The following is a 21,503-nucleotide window of genomic DNA, read 5'->3' on the forward strand; positions in this document are numbered from 1 at the left end:
AATTGTAGGCAGTTAGTAAAGGCCAGCTATTTGTCAGGAAACCAGGTAAATGCCACCTGCTAATTGGTGCTGCTGCTCTTAGGGAATTTATATCTAGCAATAAAATGGTATGCAGTTCAATAAGTAAATATAATATGTAAAGTATAAGAAATGAGGCATAATTAATATGTAGTCTCTAAAAGTTATTTTATAATGAATTATATATAGCAAAATAGTTATAATGAATTATGAAGGAATTAAATGTAAACAGAATAAAATTAATTATAGAATTACAATTCTATTTCATATGATTTAATGAGTTAAAACACAGTTATTTACGTCAACATAGTAACTTTAAGAGAAAATATCATGGAAGGAAGCTTGAAAAGGCAACACAACCTAACCAAACTATATATATTTTTTGGAAAATTTATAATCAATACATTTTAAAATATGACTTTGCTCATGACACCAAAACAAAAAGGTAACTATGTGAGATGATGGATGTGTGATTGTGGTAATCATTTCACAATATACAGTAAATCCTCACTTAACATCATTAATAGGTTCTTGGAAACTATGACTTTAAGTGAAACAATGTATAAACAAATCAATTTTCCCATAGACTAATTAGATATAAACAAGAGTTAGGTTCCTACAGCATATTTATGATCACAAAACATCACCAAACTTGCAAATAAAGACTCAAAACACTTCTAATATTTAAACAGTGAGATAAATGTGAGCTATATGTACATTTAAAAAAGATGAATAAAAACAAGATCATTATTTTCCAACCAGGTTGGTGCTAGTTCAAGGTTATAAACTGAGCATATAAAATTATCTCCTCTCACTCCTCAGACCCCATTAAAATAGGAATCAGCCAGTTCAAAGGGGAGGGGTAAGTAGAGAATAGTGAGAAAAACATGAGGGAGTTTATCAATAGATGAACTATTTCAACGCAGTTCTAGAAGATGGAAGGCGAGTGGAGGAGTGAAGCAGACTAGGAAAAGACAAAACCCAGAATAAATATGAAGAGGCTGCAGCTCAGGAGGGCGCCATTCTAACCCTTCAGAAGTTGGAAGGGGTTATAGGCTCGGCGATGCCAGGTGTGATGGGCAGCAGCGTTCAGCACAGGGCTGAAAACAGAAGCGTTTATTGAAAAGTCTGCTGCTGATTTCCCCATCCTTACATTCAGAATACACAGCAGCCAGGTGTTACCCTCTAGGCAAAAAAGTAGAAGAAGGGATTTTTTGTGTGTTTTCTAAATAAGTTTAACACACTGTCTAGCATAAACAAAAGAAGTAACTGTTGCTGTTGGAGCACAAGTTAAAAAACATTCTGAGAGCCGGAGTTCCCCAGGGGAATGGCAGAGCTGGGAAGAAGACCTGGGCATGGCTCTGGGGAAAAAAAGGTGGTGGACAGAGCTCTATGGGCTTGGTGCCAGAAGGAGAAATGTAATTAGGACCAATACTCATAACGAAGGGCAAACATGAAAAATGACAGTAAGTAACTCCTGCCCGACTACTGTGTGAGGGTGAAGATTATATGAAGTTGTGTATCCCCACTGACTTGGTGACTGAACCTGTTAGGACCTATTCCATGGTGCAATTCATGTTCTGGAGGTCCCATGGGATCAGGCTGAAGCCAGGCTCTGCTTACATCTTTAGCTTCATCCTTACGTAGCTTTCTTCCCCTGCTCCCAAGAGGAATCCTTCAGTAAATTGCTTGCTAAGGTTCCCTGTCCTGGGCTCTACTTATCGACAGCCTGACCTAAGTCAGGGAACAAGAGGGAGGCTGGAAGCCAAGGATGAGCTAGCGGACTGCTTCTTCCTTTCTACCTGCTCTTCTGTCTGCACCACCTGGCAATGAGGCCTTATCTTTGTTATGAATTAAATTCTGTCCCCCCCCCCAAAAAAAGGTGTCAAAGGTCTGACCCCCAGTACCTATGAATGTGACCTTATGTGAAAATAAGGTCTTTGCAGATGATGGAGTTTTACTGAAGTGGATTTTAATCCACTGTGACTGATGTCCTCATCACAAGAGGAAGTGAAGGCACAGGGACAGGCCTGCATAGAGGGAATAGGAAGTGAAGATAGTGAGAACACCATCTACAAAACAAGGAGCGGAGCCCCTGATGCTACCAGTGTGAGCAGGGAGGCCCAGAACAGAGTCTCCCTCATATTCCTCAGAAGAACACAACCCTGCCCACGTTTTGATTTCAGACTGTGGCCTCCAGAGCTGAGAGAGAATACATTCCTGTTGCTTTAAGCCACCTAGTTTGTGGTGCTTTGTTATGGCCACTGAGGACACACACACCCCGACAGTGGTAGTTGTTTCCAGTCTCGAGTTTTCTTCCAGCACTCCCATAATCAACTTGCTTCACCAGCTTGGGGGTATGCGCACCAGTGGGGCAGCCGCCCCATCTCTTCCGACCCACGAGGGCTCTCCTATCAGCTTCCATTAGCCCTTGTTCCTCAGGGCCCAGGGGTGGGAGCTGCTCCCTGCGGTTACCATTGTACTTCAGTGTTCTCTTTTTGCTTTTTCAGTTTCCCGATATCCATTTAGCCAATTCCTCTGCTTAATTAATTTGCTCCGTGGAAATAGGAAATAGCAGAGTCTCTTTATCTCTGACAAGACCCCTGAGTGATCATCATTTCATTCATAGTAAAAGCCAAAGTCCACAACATAGCTTACAAGATTCTATGCCAGCCATGCCCCTGGCTCCTTCTTTGCCCTCATTTCTTGCCATTTCCTCTGTCACCCACCCTGCTCCAGCCACATGGGTCCCTTTACTAACCCGTAAACATGCCAAGCATGCTTGCTTCGTGGTCTTTGACGTGCTCCTCCCTGTGCTTGCCAACATCCGAAAGCAAGTGTCCTGTTGCTTCCAGTTTCTGCCCTAATTCCCATGCCCTAGTCTGTGCCCATACCTCTGTCAACATCTTTCCTGACAATGTGCGGTCATGTACTGCTTGACGACCATCAGTTAATGACTGGCCGCACACACAACAGTGGTCCAGTAAGATTATAATAGAGCTGAAAAATTCCTATCACCTAGTGACATCCTAGCCATGGTAATGTCATCATATCTGTCACAGCACAAAGTATTAGTCATGTGTCTGTGGTGACACTGGTGTACACAACCTACGGTGCTGCCAGTTCATTAAAAGTACAGCATGTACAGTCTGTGCGCCCATGATACTTGATAATGATCAGCAACTATGTTACTTCTTTATGTGTTTCCTATGACATACTATTTATTGTTGTTTTAGAGTGTACTCTTTCTACTTCTACCAGTAAAAAAAAAAAATGTTTTCTGTGTGATGGTGGCAACAACTTTATTCATCCGGCGTTTATCGCGTCTCTTGATTGCATCATTTTCTCTTGTGCTTGATTTAAGCTCGTGTTGTTTTGTACAGTGACATGCTGCAGAGGCCTGTAGCCTAGGAGCAACAGGCTAGACCGTTTAGCCTAGGTGAGTAGTAGGCTATCCCAACTCGGTTTGCACACATGCACTCTATGTACATGCACACAACACGTTTCTCAGAACATATCCCCAGTGTTAACCAGTGTATACCTGTAATAACTACATATAACATTTTTCCTCCCAATCCCCGCACTCTCCTTCCCCATGACCTCCTTTCTTTGTAGCACTCATCCCTGGCAGACTGTCTGTTACTTTTCTTCCCCAATAGCATGTGAGCTCCACGAGACAAGTCTTGTTCACTGCTTTGTCCCCAGTGCCCAGAGCAGGGTCTGGCACACAGCAGGTACCAACTTTTGAAAGACAATGAGTAACTAGAAGAAAAAAAAACCCTACCAGCAGCCCTAATGTTGTGTCACTGTGTTTGAATTACAACCAGTCTCTAATTTTAAAAGATGTATATTTATTCTTTGGTTTTGTTTGCTGCCCTTCCTCTGCAGAATCACGCTTGATAGCAATGGCTCCTGAAATTCCTTAGTGATAATGTGTGATGTGTCTTCCTTTCTGTTTAATAATTTAAAATGTCATGATGCAAATATTTCCTCCATTTCTAAACCTTTAAAAAGTATTAAGTCAAACAAGATTGGCCAGTCAGCAGCGTTTATTGGGAGGCTGGCACTGTAGGATGAGACTGAACTAGACTCTTTTCTAGGAAATGTCATTCCTGTTTTGGTGGAGCTTACCATCTCATGGGTATTCAACTCCCATGTATGAAAAAAATCTGAGTCATCAACGCTGCACAAATGAAAATATAGAACATAAGTGCTGGTTAGATGAGATGCAATGGCTGAAATGCTATTTGAACTTGAATAATTCCTAGAAATTGAGTAAAAAGCCAGAACTTAAAAATCTATGAGTATAGGGTAGGAAAGAAGAAAGGGTATTGTAAAAGGAAATGACAAATACATGAGTATAACTTTATTAGTTACCTAGTCTATAATCCACACTATGAACTTGGCCTGTAGCCTCTCCTTTCTTAGTTATCGAGTATATTCTGTACTTTCCCTTTAATGTATCACATTCTATTTTGAATTCTAATGCTTCTGTACTTTAAATGGCAGGGTAGAGTCACTTCATAAACTCCTTCTGACTCTTCTCAGGTCTCTGCTGAAATTTCATTTTCACAGAGAGGCTTTTTCCAGTCACTTAATCTGAAATAAGTCTGCCTTGATATTCTCCATTTTGGCATTTTTTCATAACTCTTACCACAACTCATAATCATAAATTTATGAACCTATCATCCGACTTCCTTACTAGATTATTAACTACCTAGAGGCAGGGTGTTTGTATTTTTTTCATTACTGTATATAGATTGCTTAGCACAGTCCCTGACACAATATATATTTGTAGAAATGGAATGAAATACTGTATATTTCTGTGAAGTCCAGAAATCCATATACAAAACTGATTGCAATAACCCGAATAATTTTATTTTAAACATTTACCAAATTTAAGTTGTGCTAACTTCTGATACATAGAAATATGTATCAACATACTATGTGTGTGCATATATAAATATATACATACATAATTCATATACATGGTAATATTTGGACCTTTACCAATTCAATTTCAACTGTGTCAAATATTTCATCTTTTACAATAATCCTAAAATGTTCAAGAGAACCTTTAATCTATCTGAAGTAAGGAATATAATCCTGGCTAGGACTGGTGTATGGGGGTGGGAGGGTCCTAGTTGCTCCTAACCCGTACAGGGCGCCTTGGTGCAAATCAGAAGGAGCCGCATTGCCTGGGCAGACACCATGCACCAGTCCAGTCTGCTTGGTGAGTGGAGCTCAGCAGGATGTCAGCTCCCATTGGCTGCCTCAGCCAGGTGCCCTTGTTCATGGCACCGCCTGCATATAGGTGGCAGGCAGTCCTGGATGGGGCTGCTCAGTGCTGGTGCGAGCAGAACATGGAGATCTGGCCATCCTCGTGCAGCTCGCTTTTAAAAAAGACTGATTTAATTTGTCTGGATGAGTCTGGCCAGGTAGGGGTCCCTTCTTCTTCTCACCACTTCTGATGATTTAGCTGAAGAAGGCCATTCTTCATGTTCAAGTGTGCAGAAGGCTGTGCAGCCTCCAAGTGGGCTTTCAAGGTTTAATCTTAGGAAATAACCAATGTTGATTCTTGATTCCTAGAAAATTAAGCTGTCAAGCTGACTATTGGTGAACTTTGCAATTTCCCCCTGCAAAATCAAGAATTAGAAGTTAGTTCATGTGTATACTGCTGCTTAGTGACTATATGGAAATTTTATCAGTGGCGCTGAGAATAAGCTCTGCTACTCATCACTGACCCGATGTATTGACCGTCGTGACGGTCTCATTTCTGTAATCCTTTCCAAACTCTCTCTTAAAACTTAGGATCATGGGTTATAACAGCTTCATAATTTTTTAAAAACCAAAATTAATTTACCTTTAAGTGTCCTTAGTCTCTAAGTACAACCATAGGAAGGCCTGTTTTGAAACTACTAAGATGGATTCATCTCTTAGAGCAGTGGTTCTCAACCTTCTGGCCCTTTAAATACAGTTCCTCATGTTGTGACCCAACCATAAATTATTTCCGTTGCTACTTCATAACTGTAATGTTGCTACTGTTATGAATCGTAATGTAAATATCTGATAGGCAGGACGGTCTTAGGCGACCCCTGTGAAAGGGTCATTCGACTGCCAAAGGGGTCACGACCCACAGGTTGAGAACCGCTGCCTTAGAGCAAGAGCTCAAACCACTGAAATATAATTTTAGAAAGATTTTTATTTTGAAAAAAAGAAAACCCACTAAGCTGATATTTGGGTATAGAGCCTTGGATAGTGGAATGCAACCTAGATTAGGCCCCTGGGTCCTGGTTTTTAAACAACCTAATTACATGCGATTGTGTGACTCAATCTTGATGGGATTCATCTCCAAATCTATTTGTTAAATAATAGTTTAAAGTCTTTATTACTTTATGCTTTATTTTATATTAGAAATCCCCAAATCAGGGAAAATGTCACATAAAGCCTCTGTGGATCAGAGACACATTTGGGATCACATATATACTGGAGTCATGCTGTCCAACAGCCCCTGGGAGAAAGGGTCAGTTTGTTATAGGGGTCCTAACTGAGCTCAGGACTGGACCAAATATTCCAACAGATTCTTTTCAGAGATTCCAATCGGTTACCGTGTGTGTGTGGGGGGGGGGGGGGCGGGGGGGGGCGGGGGGGGGGTGGGGTCAGCTCCACTCCTAAATCTGGACCCAGGAAGTGAAAAGGGCAGAGAAGCCTTATCTAGCCCCAGCATCCACTTTAACTAACAGGAATTAGTTCCATCCGTTATCCATCTCCACCATCACCAACTTTCATGTTAGTTTGGTGAAATCTATGTCCCAGAAGTGAAGCAAATCCAAATATGGCAAACATTTCCTCCATTGCCAAAATGGGAAAACTGCCTTATCTCCTCTTCAAGATCCCTCTACCAGAAAATCGTCTCCCCTCTTAAACACCCAAGCGGCAGGAAGCACACCTTTTGTGTGCAATGCCTAAAATGCCAGCTTGCAGGGATCCTGAAAATGTCAAGCCACCCCTCTTGATAGCATACAGATCTTTTCAGAAACACTTTCTTCAGGCAGACTCTTAACTAGGGAAAGTTTCGCTTATTTAGGTACACGGGACATACGGGGCGCCCCGCTTCTGGACATCCGCGAACCTGCTAGCAATTCGTCCTTCAGAACTAATGCCTCTTTTTTTTCATTGAAAATGAAGCGGATTCTCGGCCAGTTTCTTCGCCTCTCCTTCACCTGGGGCTGGGGAACCTGCGTGCCTGCGTTCCCGGGGATCGCCAGCGGGGCCTGGCAGAGTTCCAGGGCACAGGTGGGGCCCTCCCGGGGGCGCCCCGGGCCAGCCCGCCCAGGTGGGGCAACCCTCCCGCGGGCGGACTCCGCCGTGCACCCCACTCCACCCCACCTCGCGCGCGCGCTCGTGCCGTTTCGGGAGCGCGCGGGACCTTAGCGAGGATGGGCACCCGTCCCGGGACAGTCTTCAAACCCGTTCAGCCCGGCGGCTCGCAGCACCTGGGTGGCACCGCCTCTCAATCAGACCCCCGGGAAGATCTTTACGGACTCGAGCTTCACGTTGAAAATGACCCGGGGACAGGGGTGTCCGTGCGAGCCAGGAGAGGAAAGGGGCCGGGGCTCCCTCCCACCACCTCCAGCTACTCAGCTCGTCCTCCTCCCGGGGCGAGGGGCGGGCCGGGCCGGGGCCCGGGTGGGGAGGCTCCGAAAGGGGCCCTCCCTTCTCACCTCCCGCGGCCCGCTCCTACTCACTTTCTCTCGGAGCCTCGGCTCGGCCGCCTTAGCCCGGGGTCGCGCAGCGGGGCCGCGGTCAGGAGAAAGGAGCCGGCGGGGACTCTGGGGCCGCGACCGAGCCCCAGAGCGGAGGATCGGGCCGGGCGGGGGACGCCCCCACCGGGAGCTCCGGCGGAGGCGGGGGCGCCGGGTTCCGCGCCCCGGAGGAGGCTGGCTCCCGGAGCTCCGCCGGGCCCCCACCTCCGCCCGCCGCCGCGGCCCGCCACCCCTCCCCGCGCATCCCGGAGGCCGCGGGGCCCGGGGGACGCGCTCGCGCCGGGGCCGCCCCCTCCCCTCCCCCAGCCCGGGCGGAGGCGCGCGAGCAGCGGTGACGTCAAGGGGCGCGCGGTGGCAGCACCTCCCCGCGCGCTAGTTAAAAAGAAGAAGAAAAGAGGGAACGAAACATGAGAGGCTGCGTGAGAAGCTGCAGCCGCCGGCAGAGGAGACCTCAGCATCATCTAGAGCCCAGCGCCGGCCCTGCCTTCGCCTGCCCCGCCGCCGCCGGTTCTGTCGCTGCTACTGTCTCACCTACACAACTCCCGTTACACGGACAAGCGAAGCTCTGTGGCCGGCTTCTCCTCCTCTTCTTCCAACTCCTTCTCCTCCTCCCACTGCCCCGCCGCGGCAGAGAGCCCCTAACCCCACTGACACTGGCACCGCTGTCCACGGTGTCATCCGCACCACGTTCTCTCGCTCCTCGGGCTCCCCCAAGGCACTGGACCCATCGCCTCGCCTTTCATTTTTTTGCAAAGTTGCATCGCCCCCGCCACCTCCCTCGGCCTCGAGAGTGTCCCGCCGCCCCGCAGCCTCCTCCCCGAGCTGCGCCCTAGAGCCCCTGCTGGGCAGTGGCGTTCCCCCCGCATTCGCCCGCGCCCAGCCCCGGCCGCTCCGGGCAGAAGATGCTGAAGATGCTCTCATTTAAGCTGCTGCTGCTGGCCGTGGCTCTGGGCTTCTTCGAAGGAGATGCTAAGTTTGGGGAAAGAAGCGAAGCGAGCGGAGTGCGGAGGAGAAGGTGCCTGAACGGGAACCCCCCGAAACGCCTGAAAAGGAGAGACAGGCGCATGATGTCCCAGCAGGAGCTGCTGAGCGGGGGAGAGATGCTGTGCGGTGGCTTCTACCCTCGGCTCTCCTGCTGCCTGCGGAGTGACAGCCCGGGGCTGGGGCGCCTGGATCACAAGGTAGGCACACACCCGCCTCGCCGCTGGGAGGTTGGCATGCTGGCTGGGTGGGCTTCCCCGCGGCTCCGGCAGTGCCGGGGCCGTGAGGAGGGCGGCGTTCGTCTGGGGAGTTCTTTCTGGTAACTTTTCGAAAGCGCCGGCGTGATCGCGTGGTGTGTGTTCCTCCGGGCTGCGCAGATACCTCGCCCGCCCCCCGGAGTCCGCGGTCGGGATGCTGTGCAAAACCGCCTGTCTCTCGGAAGAGAGGCGCTTCCGTGGTACCCTCCTTCGGGGCTGGGTACATATTTTAAAAGAATCGCGATTAACAGTGTGTTTTGGATCGAATAGGCATTGGCTGCGGCGAAACTGTAAATTAAGGTGGCTGTGGTTTCCGGTTTATTTTTCTGGAGTGAAGAGATGTGTGCAGCTCTCTCCACGTGCTCGGGGAGGGAGAGGGCTGCATCGTCAAGGATGGGGAAGCATGGTTGGTTTATGGTCCCCAGGCCCGTCAGAGGGGGTTGTCTAACGTTACAGTCGTTAAATAGCGAAAAGGGAAGTCCCGCGGAGAACCCGAAAAACTGGCGAAAGATTTTTGCTGGGGAGGAGTTGTCACATGAAACGGAGACGAGTCCCCATCCCTGGTTGTAATGTTTTGTCATATTATCAGTTCAGGCTTGTCCCTGGTATTTAGTTGCCCAGGACGATCTCCTCCAGAAACTTGTGTCAGGGGTAAGGGCATTTCTATTTTCCTCGTGTTAATAAGTTTAAAGAAATAGGAAAATAGTGTTGGCTGGCTGGAAACGCAGGCTTATGTTTGAGTTTGCAACATCTCTCGTGCCATGGGATGCAGTAATGTGTGCGGTCTACTGTACTCCGGAGAAAGCCTGGGGGACCACGTCATTAACAATCACTGCACGTGAAATAAACAATCAGGTGTCTTTGCTCCCCCTCCCTTTCCCCATTTTAGGTTTAATTAAGAATTCCTCTGTTACAACACTGCAGTTGTCAAGGTCTGAGAGTCTCTTGGAAAACTTCTGCTTCAGTCTTGCTGGCCCAGGCATAATAATAAAAAAAAAATACCCAGGCTGAATCTAATTTTTATGCTCAGTTCACGGTAGATTTCACTCTATTCTCATGTAAACAGCTCCTACGAATCAACATATGTGTCTGGGTGGTATCTCTCACTTTGTTTTGTAACAAAAAGCCATATTGCATCATTTAATTTGCTCAAGTCATGCAAATAGGAAAAAATCAATAGGACAAAAAGGGGTCGACTTATCCTCCTCCCCACTAAACTGCTGCCCACACACAGAGTCCTGTTGCTTATGGCAAAAGAATAACAACAACACCATTGTGTTTGTTAGTTGGTTCACTAATGGGTGAAACTAGAGAACATCATTCTCTTTCAGTCCCCAGCTCTGTCCAAATGTTCATGCCTTTTGAGGGAGCATTTGTCCAACTCCCTCTATTCCCAGATGAGTGAGAACTGTCTTGCTGCAGGTTTTCAGCTGCATCTCGCTCTTTATTCTTACCATATGCAGCAGTGGTCTGAGATTCAGGGAACAGATATTCCAGCATTTTATTCAAAAACAATGTCCTTAAGCTCCTGTGTTGTAATTGAATTAAATGACAGAAGAGCTACATTCACATCATCTGCAGGGTTTTACCAGGATCTCAAAAGAAGCAGGAAATTTAAAGGAAGGTTTAGAAATATTTGCCATTAAGTCTCCCTGTGTACAGTGTATACTGTGAGTACACCCATGATCTGCAGACCCCTGCCATACTAAACATGAACATGAGGAATGAAAAGTTTGTTCTTAACTACATGTAGTGGAGATTAGAGTTGGGGGAGGGGGGCGCTGATGGGAATTATAATCCCTAAGAGAAGTTATATAAAGCTTTTTTTTTTTTAAGAAATCATTCTTTAGGAAGCAAATCTGCCACGTTAGCTATCCACATTCCTTTCCATTTTACGTGCTCCCAATCTCCAACAAACCCCTACGCGCTTGGGAAATGTGTGTGAATTAAATGTGGTACACTAGACTTTGCTGGTTTCATTACAAATGGTTTGTAAACCAACAATACTCAAATTGTGCAACTCAGAGATTTGATATCGTTATGCCTATGCACTCTTGACCTATGTTAGCGCTCAAGTTTTAATAATTTTTAAAACATGTTATTTTATAATAAACATCACTGTTTCCCTTCTTTCCCTAACCTTTCCTGGTTTATAATATATGTTAGGGTCTTATTTCATAATATATGGACAGGAGAGATGATGGCTTTTTGAAAGGACCCTTTTTTATTTGTGAAAAAAAATGTTTTCCCCAGAAAGATTTCTGCAACTTTTCAAGAAACTATAGGAGTAGCCTTTTCCTATGGGAAGAAACTTCATAGACAGATAGTAGCCAGTAAGTCCAGTTTCCAGTCTCACACATATTCTTTCATGTAATGAACTAGCATTAAGTTCAATTCTGTAGCCATGGCATTATGTTTTTTATTTAAATATAGTTTAATGTTTTGTACATTTTAATCATTTTGAGCATTGTAATGAGATGGCTAACTACTGTTATAAATAACTACTGCCCAAATTAAGGAAGTTATATTGTCTTAATATTTTTGCAGCTCTTAAATACAACATGCTAAAAGGATCTAATTCCCATTTGCCAAATTCAAACAGCTACCAACTGAAATACTCCCATTTCTAAAACTTAACTTGTAGCCACAGAAGCATAGAAGATCTCTCTACCTTGGGTGGTTTCACAGCCAAAGCTGTCAAGGAATGGGTGAAAAGTAATTGTTTTCAAGTGTGCCCTTTTACAATCATTTGTTTGCTCTGGCTCTTTCAGGGACAAAGCCTATTGTTGAACACATCCAACTAAACAAATAACTCATCCTGGGATCCCTTTAACAGCTGCCTTAGTACAATGATCTATTTACATATTAGCCTAAAATTGAAACTGAACTCTTTAATGACATAATCCAGCACTATAGTCCAGAGACCCATGTGTTCTACCCAACAGCTGAAGAACATTGTAGGCATATGATTTTTAGAAATAACTTTTTATGTACCAAGTGATCTTAAGGTGACATCTTAATATACTGTCATGTATTTTCTCCTTTTGTCCGCTCATCAAACCCATGTGGGGGCCTTTCTATGCTCTTTGTTTAGTTACTTGATAAATAAGGAGAAATACAGAAGGTCTCTGTCACCCATTTTACTACTTGTTGATAAGCTATAGTTGTAGGCCACGCTTCAGTGTGTATTCCAGGATTTATCTTACCTTTCTTCTATGGGTTTTACTTTCATGTGGCTCAAGATTAAAGGATGACCTGCCAGATGTTATAAATTAGTCAGCAACAGCCACAATCATTACTAGGCATGCTGTAATAATGTTTCCAAGTTTTACATGATTTCCAAAGTATATTTAGTTTAAACCACTATAATTTGATGGTTTCGTATATGGCTTTTAGAAATCGAAACAGGAAATTAGCTTAAATTTCTTCTTAAGATTGATGACATTGTCAGACATAAAGTTAAGGACCTGTATAGACACAGACACATAGGCTGACAAGAAAAAATTCCCTACACACACACTAACACACACAGCAGTACACATCTGTCTAAAACAGTGTTGCAGCTTGGGCTGAGTCAGTTTAATTGACTTCAGTAAGACTATTGGTTCATTGAAACCAAAGCCAGAATGATGGCTCTATCTATCTTCAAATGGGTATTTACACTGCAGACCTCACACAGAGCAAAATGTTACCATCCTGCTGGGCCGGAACAGCATGAAACTTTACAAAGAATAATATTATACTTGATTTCAGATAATTTATTGAATCCTATTTCTGAAACTTTTGATGAGAGATCTTGTGGCCAGGACACATTCCAAAAATTGTAAAAGACAAAATTCTTTAGGCACTAACTTCAAGCTCTTCCTGGACAGCAGCTGGGAGAGTATATGGGGATCATTTTGTTTCAGCTATAAAAAAAATGGAAGCGTGCATATTCTCCATAAAACCAAAGGTAATTACATTGCAGTTTTTCCTCCAGCAAAGGAGGTGGTTTCAACATCCTGCAGTTGTTTTGTTCTTAGAGGACTGCTGTATGATAAACAAACAGAACAAAGTTGAACAGTATTAATATTGAATGGATCTGGTGAGGTCTGCCAGAGTATGGACAATAAAAGACATTTAAAACATTCTTGGAATGCAAATTCTAAGTGTCTGGTGTATGTTTCCTTTTAGAAAACTTTAACCATTTAAGCAATTGTCATTTAAATAAGTTGATAAAAATTAAAATGTACATATAATTCTGATTAGAAGTGACTTCTGAATATTGTAGATAGTTACAACATATTGTAAATTTTTTTTCTGAAACTGGGTAACTTCTATGGAATTTAAGTTGCTTTGCTCTTGAAGATCCAGATTTTGTGATCACCTAGAATATATTTATCCTAAAAAATTAGAAGCCATACGATGTACTCAAATTAGAACCTCAGTTTGTGAGTGAACTATTTGCTTTAAACAATGATCTATATATTGAAATATTAACTCCAGTTCATAGTTCTAAAGAAGTGATTAGGTACAGATATAGTTACATAAACTGGGAAAATGTTGAAGATTCAATCCCATTAGGGTTTTTTTCAATATGAAAAATCAGTTATTGGTTTAGACAGCACATCTCAAATATTGTGCTGATACTGTTCCTCTATATTAATTAGAGGAACTCCTGAAATCAGTTTTTCAAAGTTAGTACTAAGGCACTGAAACCTAACCTCAGTGAATCAATGACACCCAAATTGATCTTATTGACATAAAAGACATACTACTGTATAAATAAAGATAAAAGCATGCCTTTTCCCATCAAGACTTACTAAATACTATACAAAAGCACTTTTATTAGACTCTTGAGTTTATTAATGCATATAACATACCTGAGGAGCTGGTTAGAAAGTTTTTCCTGGCTAAGATATAATGAATAATAAAAATGGGTCTTAAACCCGTTTGATTCAGCTCCAGATATTATTTTTATAGAACATGAAAGGGAGAAATTTTTCCCCACTTTAGAAAACTTTCCCTATGCAATTTTAGATTGAAAATTAATTAAAATTAGAAAAATGTAATTCAAGTTAACATCTTTGAGAATATCAAATTAGGAATTTCAGGAGTGAATTTCAAGACACAAATAAACCATATATATATATATTTTTAATTCTGCTTTACATATACAGGGTGTCCCAAAAAATATATATACACTCATTTCTGTAGATTCTCTTAAATTTTGAAAATGAACTGTATGTTAATAAACACTGACTTTATAATCATTCAAGGTGTATACGTTTTTTGGGAGACACCCTGTTAGTGGATAAAGGTATTTGGAATTTTATTTTTTTAATATATATTTTTATTGATTTTTTACAGAGAGGAAGGGAGAGGGATAGAGAGTTAGAAACATCGATGAGAGAGAAACATTGATCAGCTCCCATCAACCAGCTGCCTCCTGCACACCTCCTACTGGGGATGTGCCCGCAACCAAGGTATATGCCCTTGTCCGAAATCGAACCTGGGACCTTTCAGTCCGCAGGCTGATGCTCTATCCACCGAGCCAAACCGGTTTTGGTGGAATTTTAAAGTTAAGTATCAGTCACTATACACTTTGAAGCAGAGTAAAGTGATAAAGAGATAAAGGGTCTCACTATAATTGTCATTTAATTTTTTTTACACCTGAAAGGCAGATAAACCACTTTGATTTGTAAGAGTAAGAAGACTTTTGTCCATCCCCTACCCTTGGCTCTCTCATTCCACACAAGAGAGGACCTGTATATCCTTATACAGGCATTCTCTACCGTCACATGGCAGTTCTTTTCAGACAACTGTATTGGCTAAATCATACTTTTCTAGTTACCTGATTACAAAATAAAAAGCAACTAACCCTAACTTCGAACCACTAAAAAGGAGTTTGTTTCTGATTTACGGCTTTCAGATATTTTCTGTGAACAACAACACCGAATGTGGGAAGTTACTGGAGGAAATCAAATGTGCGCTTTGCTCTCCATATTCTCAGAACCTGTTCCACTCACCTGAGAGGGAAGCCTTGGACAGAGACCTAGTCCTCCCCCTGCTCTGCAAAGACTATTGCAAAGAATTCTTTTACACTTGCCGAGGCCACATTCCAGGTAAAAACGCATACATTACATCAACTGCAACTGCAGAATGTCCTTCCAAGACACCTGTCCTTCAATGCTTGCATCCAGGCGTGTAAAATGTATCCCATCGTTCAACAAACCTATTCTTTCCTCATAACTAACCTTTTCAAATTTGAAAACTTTTATTGCTGCTAAATGGGATTACTGTCATTTCGGTCCACAGGTAGTACGTTGGTTTTGTTGAAATGTTCTGCTTTTGTTGTTGTTGTGAAATCGGTAATACAGTTGGTGATCTTTACACGTGTTAGATTATCAGTACAGATTTCTTATTGGTTTCTCCTTTACCCATCTACATCAATATCAAGGCAGCCTCCCTCTCTACACAGTGGACACATAAATGAAGATTGTCCACTGATTTTAAGGTATTCCCTTAAATAAGATACAATTCAAAATCCAAAAAAAAAAAAAAGTAAAGAATAACAAAGCACTTTGACATATGATGACTAATTTGCACTTCAAAAACCCTGGGAGATAGGTAGGAATTGTCCACTTGATTGATAGGACACCTGAGGCTCCGGAGGCGTGAAATGCCTCCCCGTAAGTTGTGCAGTGAGAAAGTGAGAGGGTGCACAGAGCAGTTCTCATGCTGACAGTCATCCAAGTCTACCTGGTCACTATCATGTTTTGGACCCTATTAAACATATACATTCTTGGGCATTGGTTAATTTTACCATCAAATGTTTGTAAACTTTGGTTGTTGGTTTAGTTGGAAGAATCAACATAGAGGTAGAAAAGAATTTAAGGAGGCAGCTTTAGTTTAGTTAGGCAAAGTCACACACAAACAAATCTGGAGCTAAGAGTGTAGAAAACCCCATGGCACTGGAGGAAAAGGCAAGCTTTAAGAACTCTGGGATGCACTTAGATAACTTTTTTTTTTCATTGCTATGCACATTTCACTTTTTTCTCTGACCCAAAAGTGTAGATTTCCCTTTTTTTGGCATTTTTTTTATAGAGCCCTCTTAATAACCTAAGAAAACATTTTGACTAGGGTTGCTTGCTTCCTTTGGTGTAGCATAACATGGATCTAAACCCATTCAATGTGAAAATATTATTATTGTCTTTATAAACTACAGTCATGTTTCGAAGGCTTTTTTTAAGCCAGCTGTTTCTCCCTCTTTATCACATTCCCCAAAGCAAAGTAGAATAGGTCACGGTTGCCTCGATGGCCTGTCGAGAAGCGATAACAGATTAGGTCCCATAAAGGCCTGCTGCAAATTTCAAGTCTTGAAGGTTCGCCTTGACCACCGTAAGCTGAGTATGATATGAACACTTAGCATTTCCATCTACCTCCATCTACTTGAGTTCAAGACAACCAGGCTGTATTTGGAAACTCATCTATGGGGGTCTTCCTGCATCTGAAGTTATTTTAGCTTCCAAAACAAACAACAGAAAGTGATCCCCACTGTCAGAGGGAGCACAGCAAACAGCTCAGGAGCCAGAGCGGCAAGCACCTCACTCCCCAGATCAACATATGTGGTGACGAATGACAAATTTATTTTTCTACCGAGTTTGTATATATGTAAAACTGCTGAAGTGCATCAAGATGTCAAGTGCTTTTGGTGGCCACCCAGGCTGCCTTGAAAGATAACCAGATGAAAGCTCCACTCCAGTGGTGGACGGAGCAGCCAGGGCGCTTCCCAGGGACAGGCTAGCAGGCTGCAGCCACTCGCAGAGGGGGCCTTCCTCTGGACCCATCAAATGCAAATAATCGCTCTAAATACGGGTCCCCAAAGTAAGCTGTAATCACACTATTTGTGTTCCTTATGTTGACCAGTTTGTTAGCCAGACTGATCCTTGGCACACAGGTTACCATTTCCTAAAGTACGATGAATAGGATGGTGATCCTGCCTTCCGCCCTTCCCCCAAACCCAGAAGACTATAGAATTCTAGAACCCTGATTTTTCAGAAGTTGCTCAAAAAGCAAGTTTGTAATATTTTCGCCTTAAGTCTATTTAGTGACATAGTTTACTTTTCTCTGAAGTTCAAAATGGTAAAAACAAACAAACAAAAAAACAGCTACTTTGTGATTTTTTTTAAAATAAGAAACTACTTAACATATTTGGACTATGCTTATTAATACCTCATCTTTCTGCAAATCAAAAACATGAAGAGGAAGGTACCCTAAGGTATGTATTTTGCTAAAGCAAATGCTGAAAGGGGGTGAAAATAATTCCAGAGACATCTTCATTTCTTCCTCCCTTGCCCAATATATAAAATAATAAATATGTAAATGACCTGTCCCTTTGCTTCACCTTCATGGTTTTAAGAACACACCGGTCACTTTGCAATACACTGACACCCGAAAGATAGCTACTTTCTAGAAACTGTAACGCAGAAATATTCATGACCTGCTTATTCCCCGCCCTCCCCATCCTATGAGAAAAGAATTTAAGTTAAAAGTCACAAAAGTGAGGATACACTAGAGCAGTGATGGTGAACCTTTTGAGCTCGGCGTGTCAGCATTTTGAAAAACCCTAACTTAACTCTGGTGCCGTGTCACATCTAGAAATTTTTTGATATTTGCAACCATAGTAAAACAAAGACTTATATTTTTGATATTTATTTTATATATTTAAATGCCATTTAACAAAGAAAAATCAACCAAAAAAATGAGTTCGCGTATCACCTCTGACACGGTGTCATAGGTTCGCCATCACTGCACTAGAGTTTTCTTAATCATAATATTAGCTAGTTGTGAATTTACTTTGGGAGGTAATTTCTTAAAACTTCTAAAAAGTACCAAAATTACAAAAAACAAAACAAAACAAAAACCCATCACACGAGCTCCTTTCTGACACCACAGGTCTTCTCTTCTGCCTGAATTATGATGAACAGAGTGGGTGCTTTGCTGTTCACTAAGTGATGGCACCCCACACTCGACAGCCTTGTTTTTTCCATTCATCCATTCATCGCTATCAAAATGATGTTTATCACTCTAAGGTTACTGCAGTGTGAAATGTCTGTACACAATTAGTTCAATTGGTTTAATCCTGTTGCTAATGAGGCCAAGGTCAAGGATTTAATTCCACTGAGCTGCTTTAGTCCACAGCCACTCCTGACCACCCAGTCAGATACCTCACCCATGTGTCTTCTTAGTCCCCGAGACACAAACCAGAGCGAACAGATGGACACATCAAATCTACTACCTCTACTAGAAAAATGCTCTGGAGTGCAAGCCTTATTGACAGTTGGGCATTTTTTCTTTTTTCCATTTTTTCTTTATCATGATGAACACCACATGTAATGAGGAGAAATAACTTTTCTCCAGCATACATGCTGAGTGAGAGAAAAGCTAGAGCTGAGACTTCTCTACTGAGAATATTTATTCACATGTCAATGTTTTAAAGGACGCTTCATGGTGTAGTAGGACTGGGTTCATGATACAGGAGAGAAAAGTGCCAGGTCCAAGATAGTTGATAAGTTATCAGGAGTTTAAACAAAAAATATGGCTCCTGGAATAATCAGTGAACGTCCATTATTAGTAGACTTGATCATATTATGATGATCCAAGGTGAGCTAAACACTCGCTTTGAGTAAGATGTGCTTCCGTTTTCCAAACAAGGGTACCATTTGGTGAATTACATCTTCCCTGGCAATAAATGTTAGCTCAATGTCCTGAATGAGATCCCTTTCAGCTCCTCCCAGAAAAAAGATATTATTCATCACTTTCCAGTTACCTTAAATAATCCAAAGCAGATCATTTAAGGTGAAGTATTACAAAGAGTATTAGATATTTCAATTAAACTATCATAACTGTAAGAAACATGTCAATTTTTTTATGTGAAAGTCTTCTGAGTAGGCTTCCTCCTTCACACTTAGATGACTCAGTGAGTCTAGAATTTGTAAAAAAAAAAAAAAACTCAGAGTAATTCATTGTGAACGTTCTGTTTTAGTTTTGTCTTTAATTTGCTAAAAGAGTGTGGTACCCCCAGGAACCATGGAGTTTATGAATCGGCACCATTAATCTTCTGATGTCCCATTTGAAAATGATTTTTCATTTCCTCATTTGTCCCCAGCTAATAATTCCTTATAAAATGGAATCAGCCACCAGCATTGTTCCTTCATTTCCCCTTAAGATGTTATTGGTTTGCAGACTGTAAGGCTGGAATGCAGACTTAATAAAACAACAACAGCAAACAACCAAAATCAAAATTTCTTTTGAATTGTGTTTGAAGTTTTTCTATGACCCCGGAGGCAAACATCACATTAACACAAAATTTCTCCTTCATACATTCAGTTATAAATATATCCATAGTCTGACAGTGTTCCTAAATGCATGGAGTTCTTCCTGCTTGATGGTCAATTTAAATATAATAAACATATATTTTATATGTAATGTAAATATATAGATATATTACACATAACATATATAATATAAACATATACTAGTATAGTATATGTAATATAAATATATAGATATATTACATATAATATATATACATATATATATTTTTGGATATTTTTGGATATATTACATATAATATATATACATATATATATTTTTGGATATATATTTTAGATATACACTAATATATATCTCTGAAAAAAAAAAAAGATCTAGCCCCAAACTGTTCAAAAAGTTTGATTTAGCAGCTCAGTGTTCCTTCTTTTTCCTCAGGCAGACTTGTTGAACAACCCTAGGCAGCTTTCCTTTGTCTGCTTAGCCATTAAAGACTGGAGGAGAAAAGTGACCTTTTGCAAACACTGAATTGCTGCAGATGAATAAATGTTGCAGCGGCCATCCCTCTCTTCAATTTCTAATTCCTGATTTTTTATTAAACAAAGATAACTTCTTCCAGCTGCCTTGCCCTCCCCCGCAAGGAGCACCCTTCCCAACTGCCCTGCCTCCTTTTCTGTCCACACCTCCCACCCAACCCCCACCCCCACACACATACACACATACATACATACATTCTCAAGGACATCTGCTCTTTCTTGCCTGGTTCCCAAAGATAAGATGTTTCTCAGTAACCTAATCAGATATTGGCCTTGAATAATCTGCCTCAGAAGCTTAGGGGGTGATACATTTTACCCAAAAGTTAGGTCAAAAATCTATATCAAGTTTTAACCATTTGGGACCCTCAGTTCCCAAGAATAGTTTTAGGTTTGAAGGGACTTTGGTCAAGCTCACAGGAAAGAAATACATCTTACATAATCCATTGATAAGCCTCACTTGGTTGTCCCCAAATTCTTGTTCTTAGAAATCCATGCAAACTAGAATGTATTATACAGCTTCTGAATGTCAACTAAGTTACCACATGCCTTTATCACAGTATTGATGAGGCATGATAATCTGATTTGTTAGGTAAAAATCTAAACATTAAACATAATAAAGGTATGAGACCAAAAGCAGGAATTTAGAACTTCATATATTTCATATAAAAAGTCAACTCTAGTAGCAACGAATTATTTTGATAGCAGAATCATCAGAATATGGAACTGAATCATTAATTAATATGCCCTCCTCCCAAAAAACCAACACCTTATTAACTCAAATGTTAAAAGTAATGTCAAAATTATATTTGATCATAAAGTCCTCATCTTATTCAAATACTAGAGGCCCAGTGCACGATATTCATGCATGGGGGAGGTTCCTCAGCCGGCCTGCACCCCCTCGCAATCCAGGACCCCTCGGGGGATGTCTGACTGCCGGTGTAGGCCCTATCCCACCTAAACCGGCAATTGGACATCCCTTTTGTAATCCAGGACCACTGGCTCCTAACCACTCGCCGGCCTGCCTGCCTGATCGCCCCTAACCCCTCACCTGCCTGATCACCCCTAACCACTCTGCCTGACTTCCTGATGCCCCTAACTGCTCACCTGCCTGCCTGATTGCCCCTAACCACCTCTGTCTCAGTCCCCCACCACCATGGCTTCCTCCAGAAGGATGTCTGGAATGACGTCCAGAAGGTCGTTCGGCTATCCGGTCTAATTAGCATATTATGCTTTTATTATTATAGATAGTTGTTTTATTTCATAAAACTTGTTACTATGTAAGCAAAATTATTTGTCTTTCAGATGCCTATATTGCATTTTTTGTTTTGGCTTGTTATAATTGTTTTTCAGCAAAGGGTGGTATGTCAGCTATTGTGCCTGAGAAAATTGAAAGGATATTTTAAATATAATTTTTGTTTTGCAAAATAATCATTTTCTCCTGTGAGTGAAGTGTAGGAAACGGCACCTACATATTTGAAAATGGTGGCTCTGTTACAACATCAATTCGTTGCTCAATCATTGCACAATGAGTTAGTCATTCATTATAGTGTATAATGACCTTGTGATAGCTACTAGATTTATTTTTTAATCATATGTGAGTGACAATATAGTAAGAATTGTAAAATGGCCAA

General features: G+C 41.9%; 1 protein-coding gene across 3 annotated transcripts in view; it reads left to right on the forward strand.

Moving 5' to 3' along the window:
• The first annotated feature begins 8,148 nt into the window (after positions 1 to 8,148).
• HHIP (hedgehog interacting protein) overlaps positions 8,149 to 21,503 on the forward strand; it is an 85,995-nt gene continuing 72,640 nt past the window's right edge. For all 3 annotated transcript variants that reach the window (XM_070415243.1, XM_070415244.1, XM_070415242.1), the window contains exons 1-2: positions 8,149 to 8,965; positions 14,934 to 15,126. In XM_070415243.1, the coding sequence (XP_070271344.1) occupies positions 8,687 to 8,965; positions 14,934 to 15,126 (472 nt within the window). In that variant the 5' untranslated portion in view covers positions 8,149 to 8,686. The remainder of the gene's footprint in view (positions 8,966 to 14,933; positions 15,127 to 21,503) is intronic.

This window comes from Myotis yumanensis, unplaced genomic scaffold (assembly GCF_028538775.1).
Source record: "Myotis yumanensis isolate MYYU_CA2020_CCGP unplaced genomic scaffold, mMyoYum1.0.hap1 SCAF_5, whole genome shotgun sequence".
In the NCBI taxonomy this organism is placed as follows: domain Eukaryota; kingdom Metazoa; phylum Chordata; class Mammalia; order Chiroptera; family Vespertilionidae; genus Myotis; species Myotis yumanensis.